The sequence below is a fragment of the Ambystoma mexicanum genome, chromosome 2q (genome assembly GCF_040938575.1).
Source record: "Ambystoma mexicanum isolate Mex_15411 chromosome 2q, UKY_AmexF1_1, whole genome shotgun sequence".
NCBI classification, from domain to species: domain Eukaryota; kingdom Metazoa; phylum Chordata; class Amphibia; order Caudata; family Ambystomatidae; genus Ambystoma; species Ambystoma mexicanum.
The window spans coordinates 1,283,723,112-1,283,745,777 of record NC_090924.1 but is presented as its reverse complement, the minus strand read 5'-3'; the positions used below and the strand labels follow the sequence as shown (position 1 = coordinate 1,283,745,777).

The 22,666-nt window shown below is 46.4% G+C and overlaps 1 protein-coding gene across 2 annotated transcripts in view; it reads left to right on the top strand.

Moving 5' to 3' along the window:
* Positions 1 to 22,666, top strand: part of TOPBP1 (DNA topoisomerase II binding protein 1) — a 1,370,800-nt gene that overhangs the window by 341,429 nt on the left and 1,006,705 nt on the right. For both annotated transcript variants that reach the window (XM_069648712.1, XM_069648711.1), the window contains exon 12: positions 16,420 to 16,592. In XM_069648712.1, the coding sequence (XP_069504813.1) occupies positions 16,420 to 16,592 (173 nt within the window). The remainder of the gene's footprint in view (positions 1 to 16,419; positions 16,593 to 22,666) is intronic.

Below are 22,666 nucleotides of genomic sequence, written 5' to 3'. Positions count from 1 at the left end.
AACCGTAGATGGCACTCCAATAATTCGTTTGAAAAGGGAGAGAAAAGGCAGAGTAGGAAAATAACACAGTACCAACACTTTTAAGAAACCACAGCAGGTCAAGAAAGGCAGGGTCTACTGTAGAGCAAAAAGTTCATAGGCCAGGCCCACTCATGGAGAGAGCAAGACGGAATGTGCCCAAGATCACACAGTGGAAATGCACTCAAAGTCTTTGTAGAAAAGTCAAGAGGTTGGATCAGTTCAGAAAGGCAGAGTTAGCAGGTCTGAGTTCAACCCAGTTAGAAAGTCAAGGATTTACGGGACACCTTGGACAATCTGTTGCAAGGGAGACCAGGCGGGACACAGTACCTGAAACGGTGAGAAAGCTACAGCAGTGGCTGTTGTTCCTGGCAGAGGGTGCAAGTCGTGGCTTCGACCAGGGGAATAGATGATCTCGACGAGGAAGAAAGCTGGAGGTCGTTGCACTGCCAGGGAAGAAACCAGCCGGGGAGTTCCCGATTAAAAGGAACGACCCTTTTTACCCGCGGTAGTGGTGAAGCATGGCTATCCGGCCGACGGGGTGCTTGGCATGGGCGATTCGACCATGAGACGTCTAGGAAGGCGAAAAAGGCGAACAGGTTGGTCCCACCAGCTCAAAGGGAAGAAGACTCTTCTGGAAGATCTCCTCTGTCGTCGGGGAAGTGGTGAGTTCGTACAGCAGGGCTCCACCGGTGGTGTCATCGTTGTAAATGGCTCAGCTTCTCCCCTCTCGGATTCTTTAGGTCCTGTGGCGACTTCTGAAGTTCCAGTCCCCAAAGCCCTGCCCTGCCCTGCCAAGGCAACTCAGTCCAGGGTGCCTAATCCCACTCCCACACATCCTGTAGACCCCAGACAGAGTGGCACCATTTGGAGGGCTTCTGTGAAGAAGACCGCCTAAAAGTGGAACAAAGGGCTCGACTTGGGTTAGAGTTTCAGAGGCGAACACAAAAGCCATTGTAAAACAGAGTCCTGGCAAAAAGACCCAACCGGGGAAAAAATATTGAAAAAATAACACAGCGGTATGTTTAACATTGCACCAAAAAGTGGTGCGTTTAAAATCAATGGGAAAATCACATAGGAAATATTCCGGTGGAATATTTTGCGTGGTATCCACTGCCACCAGCCAGAAACTCGACAAGGGGGGACTGGACAGTGCCCCCTTAGAAAACAGACCCAAGGGCAATCGAATTACCCCTACCAGTACTTCCACAATATGATGGTTTGTACTGGTTCTGTTCACAATTTGAGACTAGTAAAGCCAATGGTGACTTTACATGCCCTGGGGGACAGTAGTCAGTCCCAGGGTATGGAGTCTGTTTGGGGATCACTATGACACCCCTGTGTTACTGCACCGAGGGTGCTGTGTAGCACACATATCAAAAACACATGAAGCCCTATGGAGTAAAAAAACCCATAGCCCATAAAACACGTTCACAGTCAAAGGGCATACTCAAATCATGCCTAAGAGTGGGAGAAAAAGAGTCTCATTCTTAGCAGGAGAAAAAAAATAAACCCCAAAAATCCAGCAAAGCTGCTGGGGGACTCACTAGGTTTGGGAAATTAGCCTTAACAGAGAATTCTCCCTAACAGTAGAGGTCAACGCACACCTTCACGAGATTCTACTGCGTCGACAGGGATTCCAGGGACGAGCCCAGAGTCGGTCAAGAAGTGCTGCGCAACCTGTCCGCTTGTACGTGAGCCTGGTGAGGAGGTAAGAGATTGCTTCTGTTGTGCCTTGCCACCTCCCGTGGTTGTGCATGTGTGTACTGCTATGTATTCTTTATTTGTGAGCATGTGATTCCTTACCTGTAACTGTTGTTCTCCAGCATGAGTCTCGCATGGATTCACATGCGAACCCTCCCGCCTGCCGCTATGCGGCTCTTCTGGTCCTACTGCCACTTTACGTGCTACCAAATCAGAAGATGGCTGCCAGGGGAGGGGCTTAGGTAGAGGGCAGTCATTGGCTGGGGGTAGTATGACCCAGAGCTCATTAATTGGTTTATTTGAGAAAGACAGTTTGGAAACGAAACTGAAACTGTTTTTTCTATTACCGAGGATTCCCAGCCTGACTACGGGGAATATTCATGAGCATGTTAATCCATGCCCGACTCATGCTGGAGAACAACAGTTACAGGTATGTAACTTGTTCCCTATCCACAATGCTGTCCATGATAGATTGATTCCTTGCCATTTGATTTTCGCCTGGGACTTTTCACACCCGGCCCGGAGATGTTTCTTCATTTACACTTCATTGGGTGAATCGTTATCCTGGCAATTCACCTTTTTCAGAAAGCAGAGACTCCCCTGCAAGGAGGTGTTCGGCAGAATCCTGTGCAGTGCCCTTAGGGCCCACTACACACAATTAAGACTACAGGTGGCAATACAAGTTTTACCTTTGGTACAAGCCTGTACTACTATATTAAAGTGGTAGCAGTAGCGGAGCAGCCAGGCTTATCTCAAGAGTATGAGCATTAGCAGAGATTACACAAAGGGACCCCAATTACTGTGATTCAAGCAAACATCGACTCAAGGTTTCAGGTAAAAAAAATAGAAGAACATTTATTTTTAAACCAATTGTTATTAACACGACACTTCTATTAATTCGAAAACCACACGTAAAATATACTACAACTAACCAATTCACTTTGTACGGTATGCATCAAGGTAAGTACTCTGTGTTTTAGCGGACCGGTGTTCTGAAACAAGAGACCTTACCGGGAATACACTTGCGAACACTTTTTGACAGTAATGACAGTTCGGTCTTACTAAAGAAATGCGTCCCGCGGCAAGAAATGTTACCGGGGCAAAAACACACTTAGCACCTGAGATACCCAGAGAGAGTTGGGGGCAAAAATCATAGGCAATACTTTTGTCAAGGCAGACAGAATCAGAGAACACTCAGAAATTCAAAAGTCAATAGGCCGGAGCCAGTGTCAAGTGGAACCGGGTTCCTGTTGTCGAGGATCCCATAGTCAGATAGTTCACGATTCGGTGGATCCAGGAGTACTTAGATATTGTCAATGTTCAGAAGCAAAAGTTATAAGAAGGAGGGAAGACAAGGGCAAGCCTTGGAGACGAAGAAAAAGGGATTCACCCAAATTCCTCGAGCAGAACACAGTACCTTATTCATGGAAGAAGCTGGTGCCACGGCAGTTGTTCCTGGTAGTTTCCTGCAGACCCTCGGTTCCTGGAGCTTCGATCCGAAGGAGGTCGCATGGAGGGGTCTGCACCACACAGGGCTGAAGCCGGCAGCAGTGACGGTGAATAAAAGGTGCGCTCCTTAAAAACAGGAGAGGCTCTTCAGATGGCTATCCGGACCACTACAGCGGTGTGCAGCGATTTCGACCACGAAGAGGATCCTCTGGATGTAGAAGATGAGCTGGTTATCCCCACCAAGCTCAAGGGAAGAAGACTCCGGACTGGATCTTCTCTGGTCGTCGAAGGGTAGATAGCTCAGTACTGCAGCAGGGCTTCACTGGTACGGGATAGTTGCAGCAGTCGACTTCTTCTCCGCTTCTCTTCCCTTCCTTGTAGTTCCAGTGGCAACTCTGACTTCCAGACCAAGAGTCCTGCCTTTTATGCAAGTGCGACTTGGGTTTCCTAGGATACCCTGTGCAGGGGGTGACTACACCCTTCCCTCACATTCAGCCCACCTAGACACCCAGGTGCCTAGAGGAGTGCTTCTGGGCAGAAGCCCGCCAAAAGACAGTGAACAAAGGAGGCAAACCTGGTTTGCCGCGCAAAGTAAAACACAAGAAGGACTTTAACAAAAAAAAATGGCGAATAAACCCAACCGGAGCCAAAAGAAAAAGCATTTGGTCAAGCGGGTTTTCAGTTCGAGTCTAATATAATAGCCTAAAACAATACCATGTTTATATAGTATAATCGCGGTAGAAAAGTTAGGGTAGATACCACTGCCACCAGCCAAGTCTAAATATTAAAACGGCGAAACAATGCTCTAGGAGATACAGATAACAAGGGCTAACCATTAACCCTTTCCAGTACTCCATGTAAAATGGGCTGTACTGGATCTGTGGTTAAATGACTAAAGTTAATGGCAACTTTACCCTTTTCTGGGGGACAGTAGTCAGCCTCAGAAATGGAGTCGGTGGAAAGTCTAAAAGACAACCTTGTGCCACTGCACTGAAGGTGCTGTGTAATACACAAAAGAACGGGGCTTCTGAAGTGGTGTACTCCAAGCCCACAATCACAAAAACAGATAAAATACACATGGCAAAACACAGGTAAGAATGGAAAGAAAGGGATACACTCTTACCAAGTGGAAAAATAAACTCCAGAGATCCAGCAAAGCTGCTGGAGGACTCACTAGGTAAGGGAAATTAGCCATTGAATGAGAATTCTCCCTACAGGTGGATACAGAGCATTCCACATAGGCTGGGCCTGCTTGCCTGTTAGAGGATGCCATCATTACAGAAAGAGAATAAGGCAAAGACTGACTAGTAGTGCTCAGTTCTTTCTCCACTTCCAGAATCAACTCCTAGTTTCCCCAAGATCTCTTGTAAATATTCATATAGAATAGCCTGGATGTACTTGTTTTGCGTAGGTGCTCTGCTTTTCTTTATATTATATCTCTGGCTTCCTCTAGTTTCATATTTGCTTTCCGTTTCCCCATTTAGATATTTCCGTCTTCCAGTGTTTGGTCCTTGGGCTAGCAGATCAGAACAATAAGGCTTAAGTGGCTTGGATGGCTTGAGGGGCTTCCAATTGTGCAAGTTGGCCTAGTCGATGTAATAATGGCCCCAGACCGAGGTGTAAGCAGTTAAAACACGTGAAGAACTCTATAATATGTAACCAGTCTGAGAGAGTCTACAATACAAGGGTTGGACACGCCACCCCACCCCCACACCTCCATCCACTTCTGTGATACTTGAAGTAGCTATTTTTAGGGCACAAGATAACTCTATTGCTAGCACTACAAAGATAGTTGTATGCAGCATGTTTGGCTGCACTCCAAAGCACAAATAAAGAAAACAAGAAGGATGAACTGAGCTGGATTACATTCGGACCACAGATGCCTAAAAACAGTTACATTAACAAAAATAATAAAATCTGGCTCAAGCAATAAACTACCGCTACTAACCCAGACATAAGCACTGATTGACTCCTCAAAAGGTCCCTATGCTGCCAATCAGATGCAAAATCCAGCCTGGTCCACGTGGTCCTCCTTGTCCACAGGTATCCAAGGGTATCCACAATCATCCGCTTCTGCCACAGTATAAATCGAGGTTAATAGCCTGAGTCACCAGTCTGGCCTTTTCACCAGCCACCAACCTTCCTCTAATTTTCTATCCAGTTTCTCCAGCTTTTTGAGGCTTCTTAGAGCCTCTTACGATGCCATCCACATTAACCGCACCAGCAGCCAGGGTGCTCTGACACGGTCGCAGCCTACGACTTCCGTAGGACTTCCTCAAACAGTGAAACCCCTATGAAGGCCGCAAAGGACCTGCGGGACCAGCCTGCATCGCTGCCCACTCCACTAACAAGGGGATTTCAACACCAGATCCAGCGTAGAGCATGTGCAGGGTCTGCCTCCTCACCACAGAACCTACAAAACACCTGGAACAGCCTGTGATGCTTCCTGCTCTGTCTCCTCTCAGCTAATAAGCGTTTAACAACATCAGAGCCAGCGTAGAGCGTGTGCAGAGTCTGACTCCTTACCACAGAGCCGCCAAAACAGGATGAACAGCCTGCGCTGCGGCAGCATAACGGATACTGGGGTTTGTAACTAGGCTAGTTCACACCAGCCAGGAACACAATGTTTAATTTACATAGGCTGCTTGCTGTATTAGAATATAACTCTGATGAGCCGGGATTCCAGTCATTTGCAACTTTGGATGCAGAGAAGGCTTTTGACTCCCTGAGCTGGGAATTCTTGTTTATAACAATGAAGATGTTGGTCTGAGTTTGATTAAGTGGATTCAAGTACTATATATTAAGCAATTGGTGAAAGTTAATGCTGGGAAGACCTACTCGCTCTAATGGGAGCTCCTAAGTGGCACCAACAAGGATGCACTATTTCACAGCTTCTTTTTGCATTTGCAATGGAACCCCTAGCATCTAGTATAAGGAACACATTCAGACATGATGGGAATCTGCTTGCTGGTGCTCCACAGGTCATATGGCTTTATGCACAGATGTTATTCTACTCTTTAGAATCTGACAAACATATTTTCCAGCAAATGTTAAAGCAACTGACTTTGGAGGTATATGTGGGATTTGTATTAATTTTGCCAAATCCTTTGTTACTGGTTCGGAGGAGGCAAGTCAAACCGAGATTATCGTCTCCCATCGTATGGTTACCCTGTTCATTCGAATATCTTCGTATCGACATATACCATTCCGGTGTGGAAGTCATACAATATGATATATACAATAATATCGACAAACTGAATGATCAAGTGAAGCTCAGGAATACACTCCCTATCTCACTGATGGGCGGGGGGGGGTCGTGAGGGGGGAAGGTGTCCCTTATCCAAATGACCATTCTTCGTTTGTTGTATGTTTCTCAGGCACTCTCATTTCTGATGCCACTTAACCACTTTGCTACGGGTCCGAATACTGTCACAATTGATTGGGGGGGAGGTAAAACTCCCAGAGTATGCATGGCAACTTTAAAAATGGCCACTTGAGTGAGGAGGCCTGGGTTATAGCGCAGTGACAATTTGCTCCCGAATGGGCTCACTGTGACACTAGTTCTGAACTTGCTCAGCTAGCGAAGACTTACCGCTGGAAGGCCTGCAAAAAAGGAATCCTGGCATTTATTAAAAATCGTACACGTCTGGAATAGGATACATAGACAGATGCATCTAGGTACACGTACGACCCATTTCAAATGTGGTCGCTCACATTACAATTATTTGACAATTTATGAAGTCAGGAAATCAGATGGTGGGAAGGCAGTCGTTGATAGATGGCACAACCTATTTTCAGAGGGTGCATTCAAGACATTCAGAGACTTCTAGAAGGAATATGGGATACTGAGGGATTGTAAGGGATTTGAAGGAGAGCCATTCATAATGTATGGTAGGATACATTCGATTGCAATGTGTTGGCCTGATTTTCCTGCTGAACCTCATAGCTTGGTCTTATTGAAGGCTCATTTCACTGGGTGAATGCAAGAAAGTCACATCCTTATATGGGATATTTTTCTCGTTAATCTCTCATGATTATATAGAATTGTGACAGAAATGGTATCGGGACATCGGGCACTATATATATATGAAATGGGTGGCAAAGGATTTGTATATATGTATGCCAAGCATCCCCAAAGGCACATTTTAAAATCATTCAATTCAAAAGCCTACATAGGTCATATTGTACCCCACTAAACATCTTAGCCTTCCTCTTAATTTAGCAGATGTATGTTTGAAAGGGCAAACTTCTTTCACATGGTATAGGCTTGTGATGGTCTACAACATGGATGAGCCAGAGTAACGTATCTGCTTTCTGAATATATGGGCCTCAGAAAAATGTGTGCACCCCTGATCGGCTTGCTTGGCCTTCTACCTATAGGCAAGAAACGCAAACGAGTACTAGTTAGAAACGTTACCTCTTTGGGCTTTATAATCTATAAAATGATCACTTAATGCTGGACACATTTGACTCTAGTATATCGAGATGAAATAGTGAATTGATAAAATGGACCATAGTGGAAATATCCTTGCAGATAGAGCCAGTAGTAAGGGATTAAGGTAACCTCTAATGTGAATGGACTGAAATTCTGGAGAGAGTAACACGCAATAACACCCTAGCCTGGAAACACTTCACCATCATGACAGTGTTTTGTTTGTCTATGCACATTAATGCTAACGGTAGCTCTGTTTATGTACTACCCAGTAGTAACCATGTTGGAGTTCAGTATCTATCTATGGCATAGCCCTTGATATCATCTATAGCAAGCCAAAGTGGAATCCATTAAATATGCAGTATATATTATACAGAACGCAACACTAACGTTTTATGTGTAGGATATCATAGAACATGCTATGTAATGTTGACTTTAGTTCATGCACTTCTGCTTATCAACCCCATGGATATTATGCCTGCAATGTATTTTGTTTTAAGTATCTATGCTATATGAAAATGTGCAATACATAACATTTAATGCTGAAGGGACTGTAATGGTCAAGTATGCAGTGGCAATAGATTTGAAACAATGCCTGGGATAACAAGTTAATGGGGTGTAGCTGAGGCACAGGTTACATTATCATTAACTATACATAGCATTAGTGTTGAATTTATTACAGAGACAGTCATCTTTTATTTGTTTATGAATGCCTAATTTAGTGCAAGAATCATTTTTATTTTGGTACTGAAAAAAGTTGGGTGAGCAAAACTATAACCCCTGCCAGATACCACAGAAACTCACCCACTTACTTTAAACTCCCTTGATGAGGGCATTTAAACATTTTCATGAATTAAAATTTCATTTAAACTACCTGTGTGATTTACATAGACTGTTTGCCATGCCTTGTGTTTAAATCCTCATAAGATGTAAGGTAGCTGTAGCCGTAGCTGGGGTCATTTTGTAAATGTTGTACTTTGAATGGATTGTGTCCTCCCACGTATTCCTTATCTTTGATGTTTCCTAATATCCAGCTTGCAGCCTCAAGAAAATGTTTTCCCAGTAGAGGGCGCTGTGCGTCGATGTCCCTCAGAGGCATCTGTCCCGATGTCGACATCATCCCCGGTATAAGTAGCACACGCAGCGTCCGTTGTACTGTTCCGTTTTTCTACGCTTCACAGCTTCGGTAACGTAACGCTCAGTTCCGTGTATTCATCGAATTTCTTTGAATTTCCTGTGAAATTTATTCTTGTCTTGACGAGATGGCCTCCTCATCAGCTCCATCTACTCCCCGGGCCGGTTTAAAAAAATGCTGCGACTGTGGGGCTAAGATGTCCATGACGGAACCATACAGTCTGTCTGTGGTGCCCAGGGGCAGAGATCCGTGTTCCGAATGCAACAAATGCATATCGATGATGGCCAAGGCCTTGAGGGAGCGCAGAGGGAAGTTGGAGAGAGGTAAGCCTCAGAAATCCATTTCCCCGTCCAAACGCAAATCATCTGACGTGTCGAGGCCTTCGTCTCCTCGTCATAAAAAACACTCCTGATCACGTTCTCGAAGTGGATCGCATCATTTCTCGTCTTCGAGGCATGGCAAGAAAAGGTGCAATAGGCCGCCGTCCACTTCTTCCTCTAATTCATGCGAGAGGGTTGTTGGCCCCTCAAAACATTGTACCCCGGCACAGTGTGGGAGGAATTCAGAAAGAGTATGTTTAACGGTGTTCGAGAAAGCTGCCTTGCCCCCTCGAAGACACCTAGAGGCGATACCCCAGGTGAAACATATGGGAAGCACAGGAGCCGTGAGTCCTCGACCTCAGCTGTGGAAACTCCTCGAGAGTGTGATAAACCCTTGAGTCGAGAGAAAGCCTCCGAACGCACAAGAAGTCATCACTATCGACCCATACGGCAAAGCCGAAGACTGTCGTCTACGCACTCAGCGCCCTCTTCGAAGGAGAAGCCATCAACTCCTCACGTGTCGACCTCCACGACGCCATTGATGACTTTGGAGAAGTCGAAGCCGTTAACGATTTCGACAATTTCGGCTCCAATTATGACATCCATAGCGCCTTCTTCTACCTTTGAGAAGAATTACACACTTCAACCTTGTTCAAAATATTTCAAAACCCTCTCCTCAATCTATGAGGATGCAGAATAATCTGATGAGGAAAGACCTTTTCGACTTGAATATGGGACACCTTCTGTACCAGAAGAACTTGTGTCAGAAGAATCCCGAATGAAATGTCTGCAGGGTTCTCTGCATGAGGCAAGTGGCATTGCCACTTCCCCTGAAGTTGAATCCGGTAGAGCTGATCCAGGAGATCATGCTGAAGGCAATTAAAGACAGCTTATGACTAGAGTGATGGAGTACATGGGATGGTCTAGACCCACACCTGTTTTTGAGCAGGATGACTTAACTGATGTACTCGACAAAGGACCACAGGAAGACCCTACTGTCCCATTTCACAAATCTCTACACAAGAGGGAACTGGGAAACACCTTGAGGTTGTCTCAGCAGTTAACAAAAGATTAACAGCTAAATATAGAGCATCAGCTTCGGACCCTCTAGAGCTTTCGAAGCATCCAACACCAGACAGCCTGGTAGTACAGGCTGCAACCTCTTCTGGCAAACAAAATGCCTATCCCACAATCCCGCAAGATAGGGATGACAAACAATATGATGCCATGGCCAAGAAGGTTTACTCGGCCGGTAGTATGGCTTTAAGTCACATGTAAGCTGGCAAGGCTTACTCACACTCTTTGGGACACTATTTAGATGGCGGCTGACCATGTCCCTGAAGGTGAGTAACGGGACGGTTTCTTGAACCTTATCAAGGATGGAAAGGACACTATGTGCGAACACCTTCAGACTGAACTCGACACAGTTGACAGCATCAGCAGAGCAATGATGGCTAGTACAGTGATCCGCAGGTTTGTGTGGTTGTGGAAGTCAGGATTTGCTCAAGACGTACAGTCCAGACATCTCAACATGCCCTTTGATGGCATACATCTATTTGGGAGTAAAGCTGATGAAAGTTTGGAGAAGCTGCAAACTTCCAAGGCGACAGCCAAATCCCTTGGAAATGCAATAAGGCAAACTCCAAACCGCTCCAAAGGTGCGCCCTGGAGGGGTTAGGTCCTTTGGCTATTTCGCAATCAGAGGAGTCAGAGGATAGCCAGCTCAAATAGGTCAAAGACGATTCCCCTGTGGTGGACAGGGTCGAGGTACTAAGACATCAACAGCAGGTGCTGCTTTACCCTCAGCCTCTGCGTCAGCCACCCCAAAAGCTGTCTGAGGTATTACATCACAAGACAGCAATAGGAGGCAGATTAACGTAACATCTGACAGAATGACAGGCTATTACTCCAGATGCTTGGGCATTGGAGACAATCGCCCAAGGTTACTGCCTGCCTTCCCTACAAACACCTCAGTCATCCACAGGGGGACAACTCTTTGAATGTTCTGGATCCGCTCCTTATGAAGGAGATTTTAACCCTGCTAGAGAAAGGTGCTATAGAACTAGTACCTGTAGCGTAAAGGAGCAAGGGTTGGTACTCCCTGTATTTTCTAATTCCAAAAAAGGATGGAGGATTGAGACCCATCTTGGACTTAAGAGACTTGAACAAGTTCCTCAGGAAGGACACGTTCAAGATGGTAACCCTTTCTCAGATCCTTCAGGCCCTCCAGCTTCAGAATTGGCTGGTATCATTGGAGCTTCAGGATGCTTATTTTCATGTGCCAATCCATCACAAGCACAGAAAGTACCTGAGGTTCGCCATTGGCAACTCTCACTATCTGTTTTGTGTTCTGCCATTTGGGCTAACCTTTGCCATGAGGGTTTTCACCAGGTTGATGGCGGTTATGGCAGCGAGTCTCAGAAGAGGGGGGACTAAGGTCTACCCCTACCTAGATGATTGGTTGATCAGGGCCAAATCTGCGGAACAAGCCCTAGATCTAAGTTACGCTTGCAACTCCTTCCACAGACTGGGCTTCTTCCTTAACTTCAAGAAGTCCCACATGATGCCATCACAAGATGCATCCCTGGGAAACGCCTCCTCACCAGACGTGAGGGCCCAAGACATTCTGCAGATGGTGACAAAATTCCAAAATGCCCAACATCTTCCGGCCTACGATTTTCTGAGGTTTATCGGCTTCATGGCATCCTGCATTTTTCTGGTGCCGGAGGCTGGCCTAAGCATGTGATCTCGCCAGTGGGCTCTCAGGACCCAGTGGTCACAGTTCTCAGGAAGGATGTCAGATCTCCCACAAATACTAATCCGAGTCTCACTGGACCTTCACTGGTGGGCCTGTCGGGAGAACATCTTGAAAGGAGAACCTTTTTGTCAACCATGGCCGGAGATAACAGTAGTGATAGACACCTCACTCACTGGGTAGGGAGCCCATACCAATGATTTGACCCTCAGCATCGTTGGTCTCCATCGGACTCCAAACTACATATCAACCTTTCAGAGCTGAGGGCAATCAGACTAGCGCTGAAGGCCTTACTGCCATCTGTACGGGAAAAGAATGTCCTTATAATGACGGATAACACAGTGGATGTTAGGCAGAAACCTGTGCAGTTCCCTTAGGGACCATTGCAAAAGATTTAAGACTACAAGCGTTGGCAGTCTGTACCACCCAGATTTACCTGGTAGCTGTGGCTGAGCCGTCAGACTTCCCTCAAGAAGAGTTAGGCAGCATGCAAAGTATACACAATAGGCACTCAGATACAAAAATACAAGCAAACACTGACCAGAGCTTTGGTATCAAAGTATATAATTATTTATTTAAAAACACAGTTGAAAACACCCCAGCACTCTTATTGTAAAATATTCTAAACACAGTTACTATTATAATATATACACCCCTTTTTCCTTATCAGATAAGTCACTGTAAAACGCCACTTATTTTCATACAGAGGTGAGCGCTTAACTAGATGGCGCTCCAATAAGTTTGTGAGAAAGGGAGGGAAAAAGACAGAATATGGAAAGGTACACCACTCTAAGATTCAGGAACACTGTTAGCAAGGCAGAAGAGGAAAAGTCACTGGTGAGCCAAAGTCCAAAGGCTGGGCCCACTCTTGGAGAGAGCAGAGCACAAATGCGCCCAAGATCACAGTTAAACTAGGCTTAGAAAGTCTTGCAGAGGGGTCAAAAAGGGTTTAGAGAGGCTTAGGAAAGTTTAGGCAGGGTGTCCCAGGCTAACCCAGGTTCGAAAGCCGGGGACTAAATCTACCCCGTACAGTCGGTAGCAAGGGAAGCCAGGCGGGACACGGTACCTTAAGTGGGAAGGATCCTCCAGCGGTGGCAGTTGTTCCTGGTAGTGGGTGCAAGTTGCGTCGTCGTCCAGGGGAAGAGAAGATCTCGACTTGGAGGATAGATGAAGGTCGTTGCACTACCAGGGCAGAAACCAGCCGTGGAGTTTTCCGGTTAAAGGTGGTAACTTTGTTTCGCGGTCGTGGTAAAACGTGGTATCCCGGTTGCCAGGGTGCTTGGCACAGGCAAGGCGGCCACGAGGTACGTCGGAAGGCGAAAAGACGGTGAAACTGGTTATCCCCACCAGTCAAAGGAAGAAGACTCTCCGGCGGGAGATCTCCTCCGTCGTTGGGGAAAAAGTGGTGAGACGGTCCAGCAGGGCTCCACCAGTAGTGGTGTCGTGGCAGGTCGGCTCAGCTTCTCCCTCGTCGGATTCTTAGGTCCTGTGGCGACTTCTGAAGTTCCAGTCCCCAAAGCCCTGCTTTTATGCAGAAAACCCCCATTCACTCAGCCTAGCTGTCACTCAAACATGCTAAGTGGTGATCCGGCCGGCTCACCACTTGGGCCAATCAGGACGGAGTGCAACTTGAGTTGCCTAGGCAACTCAGTCCAGGGTGCCTAAATCCCCTCCACCCCATCTAAGTATCCCAGACAGAGTGGCACCACTTTGGAGGGCTTCTGTGGAGAAGCCCGCCAAAAAGTGGAACAAAGGGCTCGACTTGGGTTGGAGTCACAGAAGAGAACACAAACGCCATTTTAGAATCAAGTTTTGGCAAAAAATACCAACCGGAGAATTAATATTAATTAAATAAACCGGTGGTATGTTCGAGGCTACCGTAAATAATTAAATAAAGATAGTAGCCTAAAACAATGGGAAATCCCATAGGAAAATATTTGCGGCTGAATATAAAAAGTAGTATCCACTGCCACCAGCCAAAACTCGATCAGGGGGGACGGAGAGGTGCCCCCTCGACTAACAGACCCTGGGGCAATCGAATTGCCCCAGCCAGTACGTCCACAATATGATGGTTTGTACTGGTTCTGTTCAGAATTTAAGACTAGTAAAGTCAATGGTGACTTTACATGTCCTGGGAGACAGCAGTCAGTCCCAAGGTATGGAGTCTATACTGGGGGGGTCACTGACACCCCTGTGTCACTTCACTGAGGGTGCTGTGTAACACATATCACAAAAACTCATGAAGCCCTATGGAGTAAAAGACCCCATAGCCCATTAAACACTTCTAGATTCAAAGAAACACACTCAAATCATGTCCAAGAGTGAGGGTAAAAAGAGTCTCACTCTTGGCAGGAGAAAAAAATAAACCCCAAAAATCCAGCAAAGCTGCTGGGGGACTCACTAGGTTAGGAAATTCAGCCTAAACAGAGAATTCTCCCTAACAGTGGCCATGTACTACCTCAACAAGAGAGGTGGTGTAGGGTCACTACCACTGTGCACAGAGGCAATGTAGCTCTGGTTCTGGGCAATACAAGAAGGAATCTCTCTGTCAGCGGTTCACCTAGCCGGAGAGCAGAACATGGCGGCGGATGCTCTCAGCAGGCAGAGCACAGTCTCACACGAGTGGAAACTAGCTCAGGAAGTCCTTCAACGGATCTTCACCTTTTGGGGAACCCCTCAAGTGGATCTGTTGGTGACCAATGCCAACCGGAAGTGCGATATATACTGCTCAAGGGAATTTCCTCAGAGAGGAGCTCTAGGAGACACATTCATGGTGGACTGGAAGTTCCCACTCCTCTACCGCTTTCCTTCAGTACCCGTCATTCCTCACGTAATAAGGCGGTTCAGGAAAACCATGATCCTAATTGCCCTGGATTGGGCCAGGAGAACGTGGTACCCGGACCTTCTGGACATGTCCATCTGTCCTCCTATTCGTCTTCTACAAAGAGTATCTTCTCTCGCGATATGAAGGTCGGTTCTCCGTCCGAATATCAGGACTCTCAGCCTTTACGCATGGTTTCTGAGAGACATGAGGTACAAAGATTGGGACCTCCCAGACGATGCAATGGAGGTTTCGCTTTCGGCCAGAAGGCCAGCAACCAAATCTTTTTACTGCTGCCATTGGAATAAGTTCTGCAGCTGGTGTAGAGATAAGAATGTTGACCCTTTTTCATGCAATACACCAATGGTGTTATCTTTTCTGTTACATGTAGCAAATCTGGGACTCCAGATTGGTACGATCAAAGATTACCTAGATTACCATCTTCAAGCGCACTGGCGAGGAAATTTCCTACTTTAAGAGACCTCTGGTAATACAATTCTTGAAGGGGTTAACTAATGTTTATCCGCCAACTCCTTTTCAAGTCCTCCTGTGGAATCTTAATTTAGTCTTAAACTTTTTGATGGGTACTCCCTTTGAGCCTCTTCATTCGTGCCCACTAAGACGTCTTACCCTCAAAATAGTCTTTTTAGTGGCAATACCATCTGCCTGAAGGTTGAGTGAGCTACAGGCTTTATCTTGAAAGCCTCCTCCCATTGTCTTTCACAAGGAGTGGCATTAAAGGTGAAGCCCAACTTCCTCCCCAAAGTGGTTTCTGAATTTCACATCACTTAGAAAATAACCTTGCCATGTTTTTACCCTCCTCTACATTCGGTTGAAAGAGGAAAAAAGGCTGCACATACTCGATCCAAAGCGTCCTTTGAGTTTTTACATTAGTAGTCTTGCTAAATTGAGGCAAACTGAACAATTGTTTGTGGGTTTCACAGATCATAAGGTGGGCCTAGCCATCGCCAAACAAACCTTCTCTAGGTGGATTATTTTAACAATTGCAGAATGTTACAAAATGGCCGGTAAAACCGCTCCAGAAGATATAAGGGCTCATTTGGCCATGGGTGTCACAGCTTCCTCAGCTCTTCAAAGAGGAGTTCCAATAAAGGATATTTGTGCAGCTGCCACATGGTTGTCTGCACATATCTTTACAAGATACTATAGTCTGGATTCCTCCACCAGCCAAGAAGCTAAATTTGGAACGGCAGTACTGCACTCTGTGCATACTTAATGACTTAACATTTTACTCCCTCCTCCTGATTATATTATGCTTTGGGAGGGTATCAAAGATAAGGAATACGTGGGAGGACACAATCCAGTCGAAGAACAAGTTACTTACCCATGGTAACGTTCTTTCGACTTGATGTTCCTCCCACGTATTCCTTATCAGCCCTCCCATCCTTCCCTGCAGTAAAACCTCCCTTGTGGTTACAGTCTGCGCTTCCTCAGGGGTAGTAACCGTCAGACTCAGGACAATGCTTCGCTCTTCAAAACGGAACTGAGCAATAGACGCTGCGCGTGCTACTTATACCTGTGATGATGTCGACATCGGGACAGAGGCCTCCGAGCGACATCGACAGGCATTGACGCACAACGCCCTCTACTGGGAATTCTTTTTTGAGGCAGCAAGCTGGATATTCGGAAATATCAAAGATAAGGAATTTGTGGGAGGAACATCCAGTCGAAAGAACGTTACCATGGGTAAGTAACCTGTTCTATTGTTCTCTTCAGGGTTTTTTCCTTTGAGGTTTGATAACCTGTGCATTCACTTTTTTCCAGGGTATGTGTGATGAACTTGAAACTCTTTTAAGTCCACAATCAAATCCTCTTTTCACCCCTATAACCATGCTGGAAGGCCGCACTCCGCTTGAAAATTGTGTGCTGTCTGTGAGCCAGTTCACTGGTGCAGAGAGAGATGCTTTACTACACTTGGCTGCATTGCTCGGAGCAAGGTTTGTAAACAATGAGAATACAGGTTTATAAGTTTAACCTTTTTGTGTTGCCTTTTGAAATATTCATGGTATTCATCTGTCACTCTGAATCGATCTGGCTGCTAAACACCAGGCCTTTAAGTTTGTTTCTCCCATCTTTTCAGCATAAACTAAATCATCAGGATGGCCAATTGCAAATGAATAAGAGCGTGCTCTGTAAACCTTCTTGACAAGCTTCACTTCATCCTCTTTAGGACATCTTCCCCTTCCGGCCAATATCTTTGTTTCCATTCCTTTTGAGTGTGTGAGATGGCTGGTAAAGCAGATTTGTATCCTGACTGTTACCTCATTGTCCATAAAGTCCAGAAGGATGTTGACATTCTTTACTTTAGATGTGGTTGGGTGTTTCCTTTGCAGATTTTTGGTGTGAAAGTCTAATGCAAACTCTAATGTTTTGAATGGAATTGGAGAACATTAGTTTTGTGTTTGTTACTGATTTTGAAGACGTGTGTGCACATCCTTTATTTGATAAATTGGAGGCAGTTCTTGTATTGGTTGCCCTTAATTTATTATTTTCTTTAGGGTGCAGATATATCTATAAGGAGCGACTGTGCCCCTCAAAAATGGTGTCCTGTTTACACTTCTCACCGAATACAGGAGCAGGGGGTTCTTATTGGTGGAGTGGAAACCTGATAGATTAAATGAACCAATTAGTTGTTGTGTATTGAAGATAATATAGCAGATATATATCACAATTTCAGTTTATATGCCATGTGTATCTAGCAAACGATACTGAGTGTAATTGGTATTTATGAAGAACAAAATTATATGTAATGAAGAGCCACCTCTCGTCTTGGAAAGAGAAACGTTATTCCCCAGCATTGGATCTTTCATGGATTCACATGCTAATGAATATTCCCCATCGTCATGCTCGGAATCCTAGGTAATATTAAAGCAGTTTACCTTTAAAACCTTTAAACTGCTCATCCCTTTAGTGCTCCATCACAGTCACTTTGGGCCATACTGCCCAAGCCAATCTGACAGGTCCCCTTAGCTCCACCCCTGGTGAACATCTTCAGATATTTTAATACACGTTAAGTGTTCGGAGTTATCAAGAATTCTCCCTTCTAATTCCTTTTTTTTTGGCCAATGTTTCATAGTTTTCCCATCAAGATCTTTTGGTTTGGTGCTGCATCTCTTGAACCAGTCATTAGAAAAACAACGCTCGTTCACGACTACGGTGCCATCAACAGCATCATTGTTGACTGCACAGAGTCAGCCCAAATCATCATTGATGACTAAAACAACTAAGCCCACCAGTAAGACCATCGGGTTGGTCCCGTCAACCACTTCATCGATTATCAAGTTTATAACATCTTTGCCGTCGGGCCTACGTCATCACCAAGTAAGCCAACGACCCCGTACAGACGCCTTCGGTCTCCATGTTTCCTAGAGGGATTTCTGTTGACAGAGATGTACCGTCTGCATTATCATTCCTCCTCAGGCCGACTCGTGCTCAGCAACTATTTTCACTGCCTCCTTATGCACCGCCTGCAGTTCCCTGTCCATCCATGGCCTGCCCTGCAACTAAAGCAGGGGGTTAATTCAGACCGAGGTTTCAGAGATGGTTTCTTCGGGCAACAAAAAAGAAGAGGACATGGGTGATATTTCTCCAACAAGGCATTCCACTGCCTGAATGGCCCACTCCAGCACTTCTTATGGCCCCTCAACCCTCTCCAATACCTGCTGTCCCAAAGGACATACCTCTAGCCCTAGAAATGTATCCATGGATCTACTGTCTACGTTTCCAACACTGGATTTGGCGCTCCAGCCACGGCTCCCACCTGCACCATTACCTGATCCAGTGCAGACCAGTGTGTTTCCTACAAGGGAGGGCCTCGCCCCGCCCCACCCTCTGGACCCATTCCAGGAGATCCACCTCTGCCATTAGTTACCCTCACAGATACTGACACCGACGTTGACGATTATCCATCCGATGGATCCCCAGGCACCCACTCCACAGATAAGTTTGATGACCTGGTACTAGGTGACGGTGGGGCCAGCAGACCTGCTGCCAAGAGATTCACCCCTGGCGAGATTGGCTCCCTCATGTCAAGGGCAACAAAGCTCTTTGATCTCCTACCAGAAGAGCGGAAAAAGGAGGGTTTCCTTTACCAGCAACTGGATTCATCCAGGAAATCTATGGTAGCCATTCCAGTACTCGAGGGTATTTGGGAGGACGGCTTCCTTGTTATGAGCAACCCATTCTCGGTGCCTCTAAAAGGGATCGCTTTGACAGGAAATACGAGGTTCCAGAGTCAGTGTCTCGGTAGCAGCCTGGAAGCGCTCTGCAAACCCCTCCTCACCCTGTATGATTTCTCCAGACAAAGAGGGAAAACACACTTTAGGCAAAAGAGTCATCACAACGGCCGCAACTGCCATCAAGGCGGCAAACTCGCTGGCTATCGTCGCTCGATCGGACTGTGAACTCTGGTTCAAAATGGGACTTTAGGTCCCACCAGATGATAAATGGGATGAAGCCCTTGCACTGCTGCACAAAGGGGAAGAAATGTCAGACCACGCCATCTCAGTAGCTGTCCAAAATAACGTATATACGGTTCCAACAAAGGGAATTGGTAACAAAGACGTGGGGCCTTCTCCAGGAGTTAAACCCCAAAACGGGCCTCACCAGGTCACCACACTCAAGCCCCACTTCAGCACCCCGGTAGGGGGGCCGGCTTGTCAACTTTGCTGCATGTTCTAGAGACATCACCACTGACAATTGAGTGCTGTCCATCATCTAACAGGGTTATATCCTTGAATTCATGGTGAAATGTCCATGGAGGTGAAACAAATTACTCAAGTCTCATATGTTTCTCATGGTGACCCTACAACACATTTTGGACCACCTAGAAAAAGGGGATTTCCTTGCATCTCTAGATCTAGAGGATGCTTACTTTCACATCCCCATTCATCGAAGGCACAGGCGGTTCCTCTGCTTTCAAGCCCAGAGCAAAACCCTTCCTTTCGGTACAAATCCGCCCAAAGAGTCTTCACGAAGTTCCTCTCTCCAGTGGCAACCCACCTCCATTGTTCAGGCGTCCATGTTTACCCTTACCTGGTCGACTGGCTGGTGCAAGCTCCATTGCTAACGCTAGAGATGCCTCAGACCAAGGAAATCATACAGTGTCTGACATCACTGGGGTTCTCAGTGAACTTTACAAAGACTTGATTGCATCCTACTCAAGACTCTCTATTCTTGGGCTCATGACTCAACACCCTTGCGTGTGTCTTCACGCTTTTAGAGAAGAGGGTGAAGACAATACTACACAAGGTACAACTTGTATGTCTGACCAAGTATTGCTGGTCGCATCAGTCTGCTCCCTAAAGTCCCTCCTAGTGATGTCATCATGCATCCCACACTGCAGACTCCATATGAAGCCACTGCAGGAGGAAAACGCCTGGACAGGAACAGCGTATAGCGAATCCACTTTGAGACGCTCCACAACACCTTGGACACGGGTGGACCGAAGATGCAGGATCAAAGGCCCACCTCAAAAGAACAAGAAACTGAGAGAGACTGAGAGGGGGGTTCTCCACAGCAGAAGATCACAACACCGATTCCTCCGTGTATCCTTTAATCAATACCTGTTAACATGCGAAGACCTGCAAGGCTGGTACGTGGATATTCCCTGCCAGAATCATCTGCGATCTTCCGGCACAGAGCCCCAGAACAGGGGCGGGTGCAGCTGGGTGGGGAGCCGGCTGAGACCACCCAACGAACTCGAAATAAAACAAATTGAATTGCAAGCATAATATTTTGCCAATGTTAACAAGGGGTCTCGTTGGTCGGTTGCAAGCTTGAGCCGGATACCCTGTGGTTTGTGGGCTGAACTAAACTGCAGGGGTTAAGGGGAGAGTTGGAAGAGCGGGTTGGAGGGGGAGGTGAGGGAGGCGGGGCGGGGAGGTGAGGGTCCAAAAGGGCGAGTAGGAGCGAATAGCAGGAACAAGGCATCAACCATTCAGAGAAGCGACAGGGCAACCATCAGGGGCAGTCCAATGCACACTCCGGGGTGCGCAACACATCAAGGGGATAGCGAATCAGAAAATTCATGGTTAAAAATGGAAGCTGACGCTTAAAAAGAATTATGATTAGTTGCATGGAACGGGCAGAGCCTTAACTTACCGGAAAAGAGAAGGTCAATGGATTGTAGCCTAGCCCCTACTCTCCGCTGACATTGTTTGCCTACAGGAAACTCAACTCTTGGAGGCAGATGAGAAGGGAATTAATTTCAGCAGATACACAAAATGATTTTTCGCCACAACAGGCGAGAAAAAGAGGGGTGTAGCCCTATTTTTCAGCTGGGAGGTCCCCCTCACACGAGTTACTGTGAAACGGGATCCTTTGGGTAGGTAACTCTTGGTAACCACTTGTGCAACCACTAACGGTAGCCTCCATATACTGTCCGAATAACGCTTAAGACCGTTTCCTCCACAACATCATCCCGACCATATTAGCATTCACTGAAGGCCACCTCATGATTGGGGGTGATTTCAACCTAGTCCCAGACCCACAAAAGAACAAAACACTACCTCCTACAAGGGCAGACCTTTCCCCGGCCATGATCTAGTGCCCTCTTCCCATGCATTGAAGGTGTCCAAATCTGATACTTCCCATGCAGTATCAGATCACGGCCCAGTAACAGTGGACGTTCAAGTTCAATCTCCTCAAAGATACTGGAAGCTGCAAGACTCTATCCTGCTAGACATTACAATCAGGAGTGAGCTAGCTGAGACACTCGCACATTACTTTAAGGAAAATTCAACAGTTGGGTGCTCCGTAGCAATGGTTTGGGATGCAATGAAGCCAGTGGTGCGAGGGGTACTGATCAACTGTGCCGCAGAGCCAAGAAGGAAAGGGCAACTTCAACAAACCAGATTAGAGGAGAGGGTTGCGGGGCTGGAAAAAAGCTTTAAAAAAACTCCAAACCACTAAAACAGGCGGGGAGCTAAAAAAAGCAATAACCGTGCTAGAGATGCATGTAGCCGATAAATCAGCGCGAGCACTAGCATATACCAAACAGTACTATTAAACAGCAATAAAGAAAACCGCCTACTAGTCTGCAAAAAAAATTGCACACTCGAAATAATAGCCAAAAACTCAAGAGGCCCAGATGGAGTAACTTGGTACACAGAGGGAGATAAAATGGAGGTAAATATTAGATTTCACAGGGAAGTTATGTCAGGCGCACCAACGGAGACTGAGGCACAAGTCCACTATCTGCAAGCCACCCAAAAAAGGATCCCCCCACCCCCGATCCAACTGGACGCCCTCTAGCTCTCGATTACGACAGAAGAGACTTTGGAGGCGATAAACATGGAAAGCGCAGGCCCGTGCCCCGACGGGCTCACGGCTCAATTCTATAAGACATTCGCCCACATTTTAGCCCCCCAACTCGCTAACCTGTTGAACTCCTTCCTAACGACATGCAGCATCATGCCCTCTATGGAAGAATCCTTGACGGTGCTCATCCCAAAGCCGGACTAGGACCCAGCGCAATGTGCCACATACCGACCTATGAACAATGACGCTAAGATCTTCTCGAAGATCTTAGCAATTAGACCAGGAAGGGCTCTCCCCGAACTAATCCACCCAGACCAAACAGGGTTCATTCCTTGGCGCAACACGCAGGACACCATTAGATGCACCCTGAATCTAATTAATAGAATTTGCAACAGGAACGGAATTAGCAGTCATTTCACTTGACGCACATAATGCTTTCGACCTGCTAGACTGGGGGTACATAAGTCAAACACTAGCCCACTTTGGATTTGGCCCAAAATTCACAAAATGGACCCTGGCCAACTAACACCCCACCACCTCCCTGAGAATAAACAGCACTAGATCACCCAAGATTAAATTCTCCAGAGACACACCTCAAGGCTGCCCCCTCTCACCATTAATATTTGCGCACTCCATAGAAGCATTTGCAATTGGAATTCGAGAAAACGCACGCATTAAGGGCTTGAAAGTTGGCAGCAGCTACTTCAAAGCGGCCATGTATGCAGACAACGTTTTACTCCCCCTTACCCAG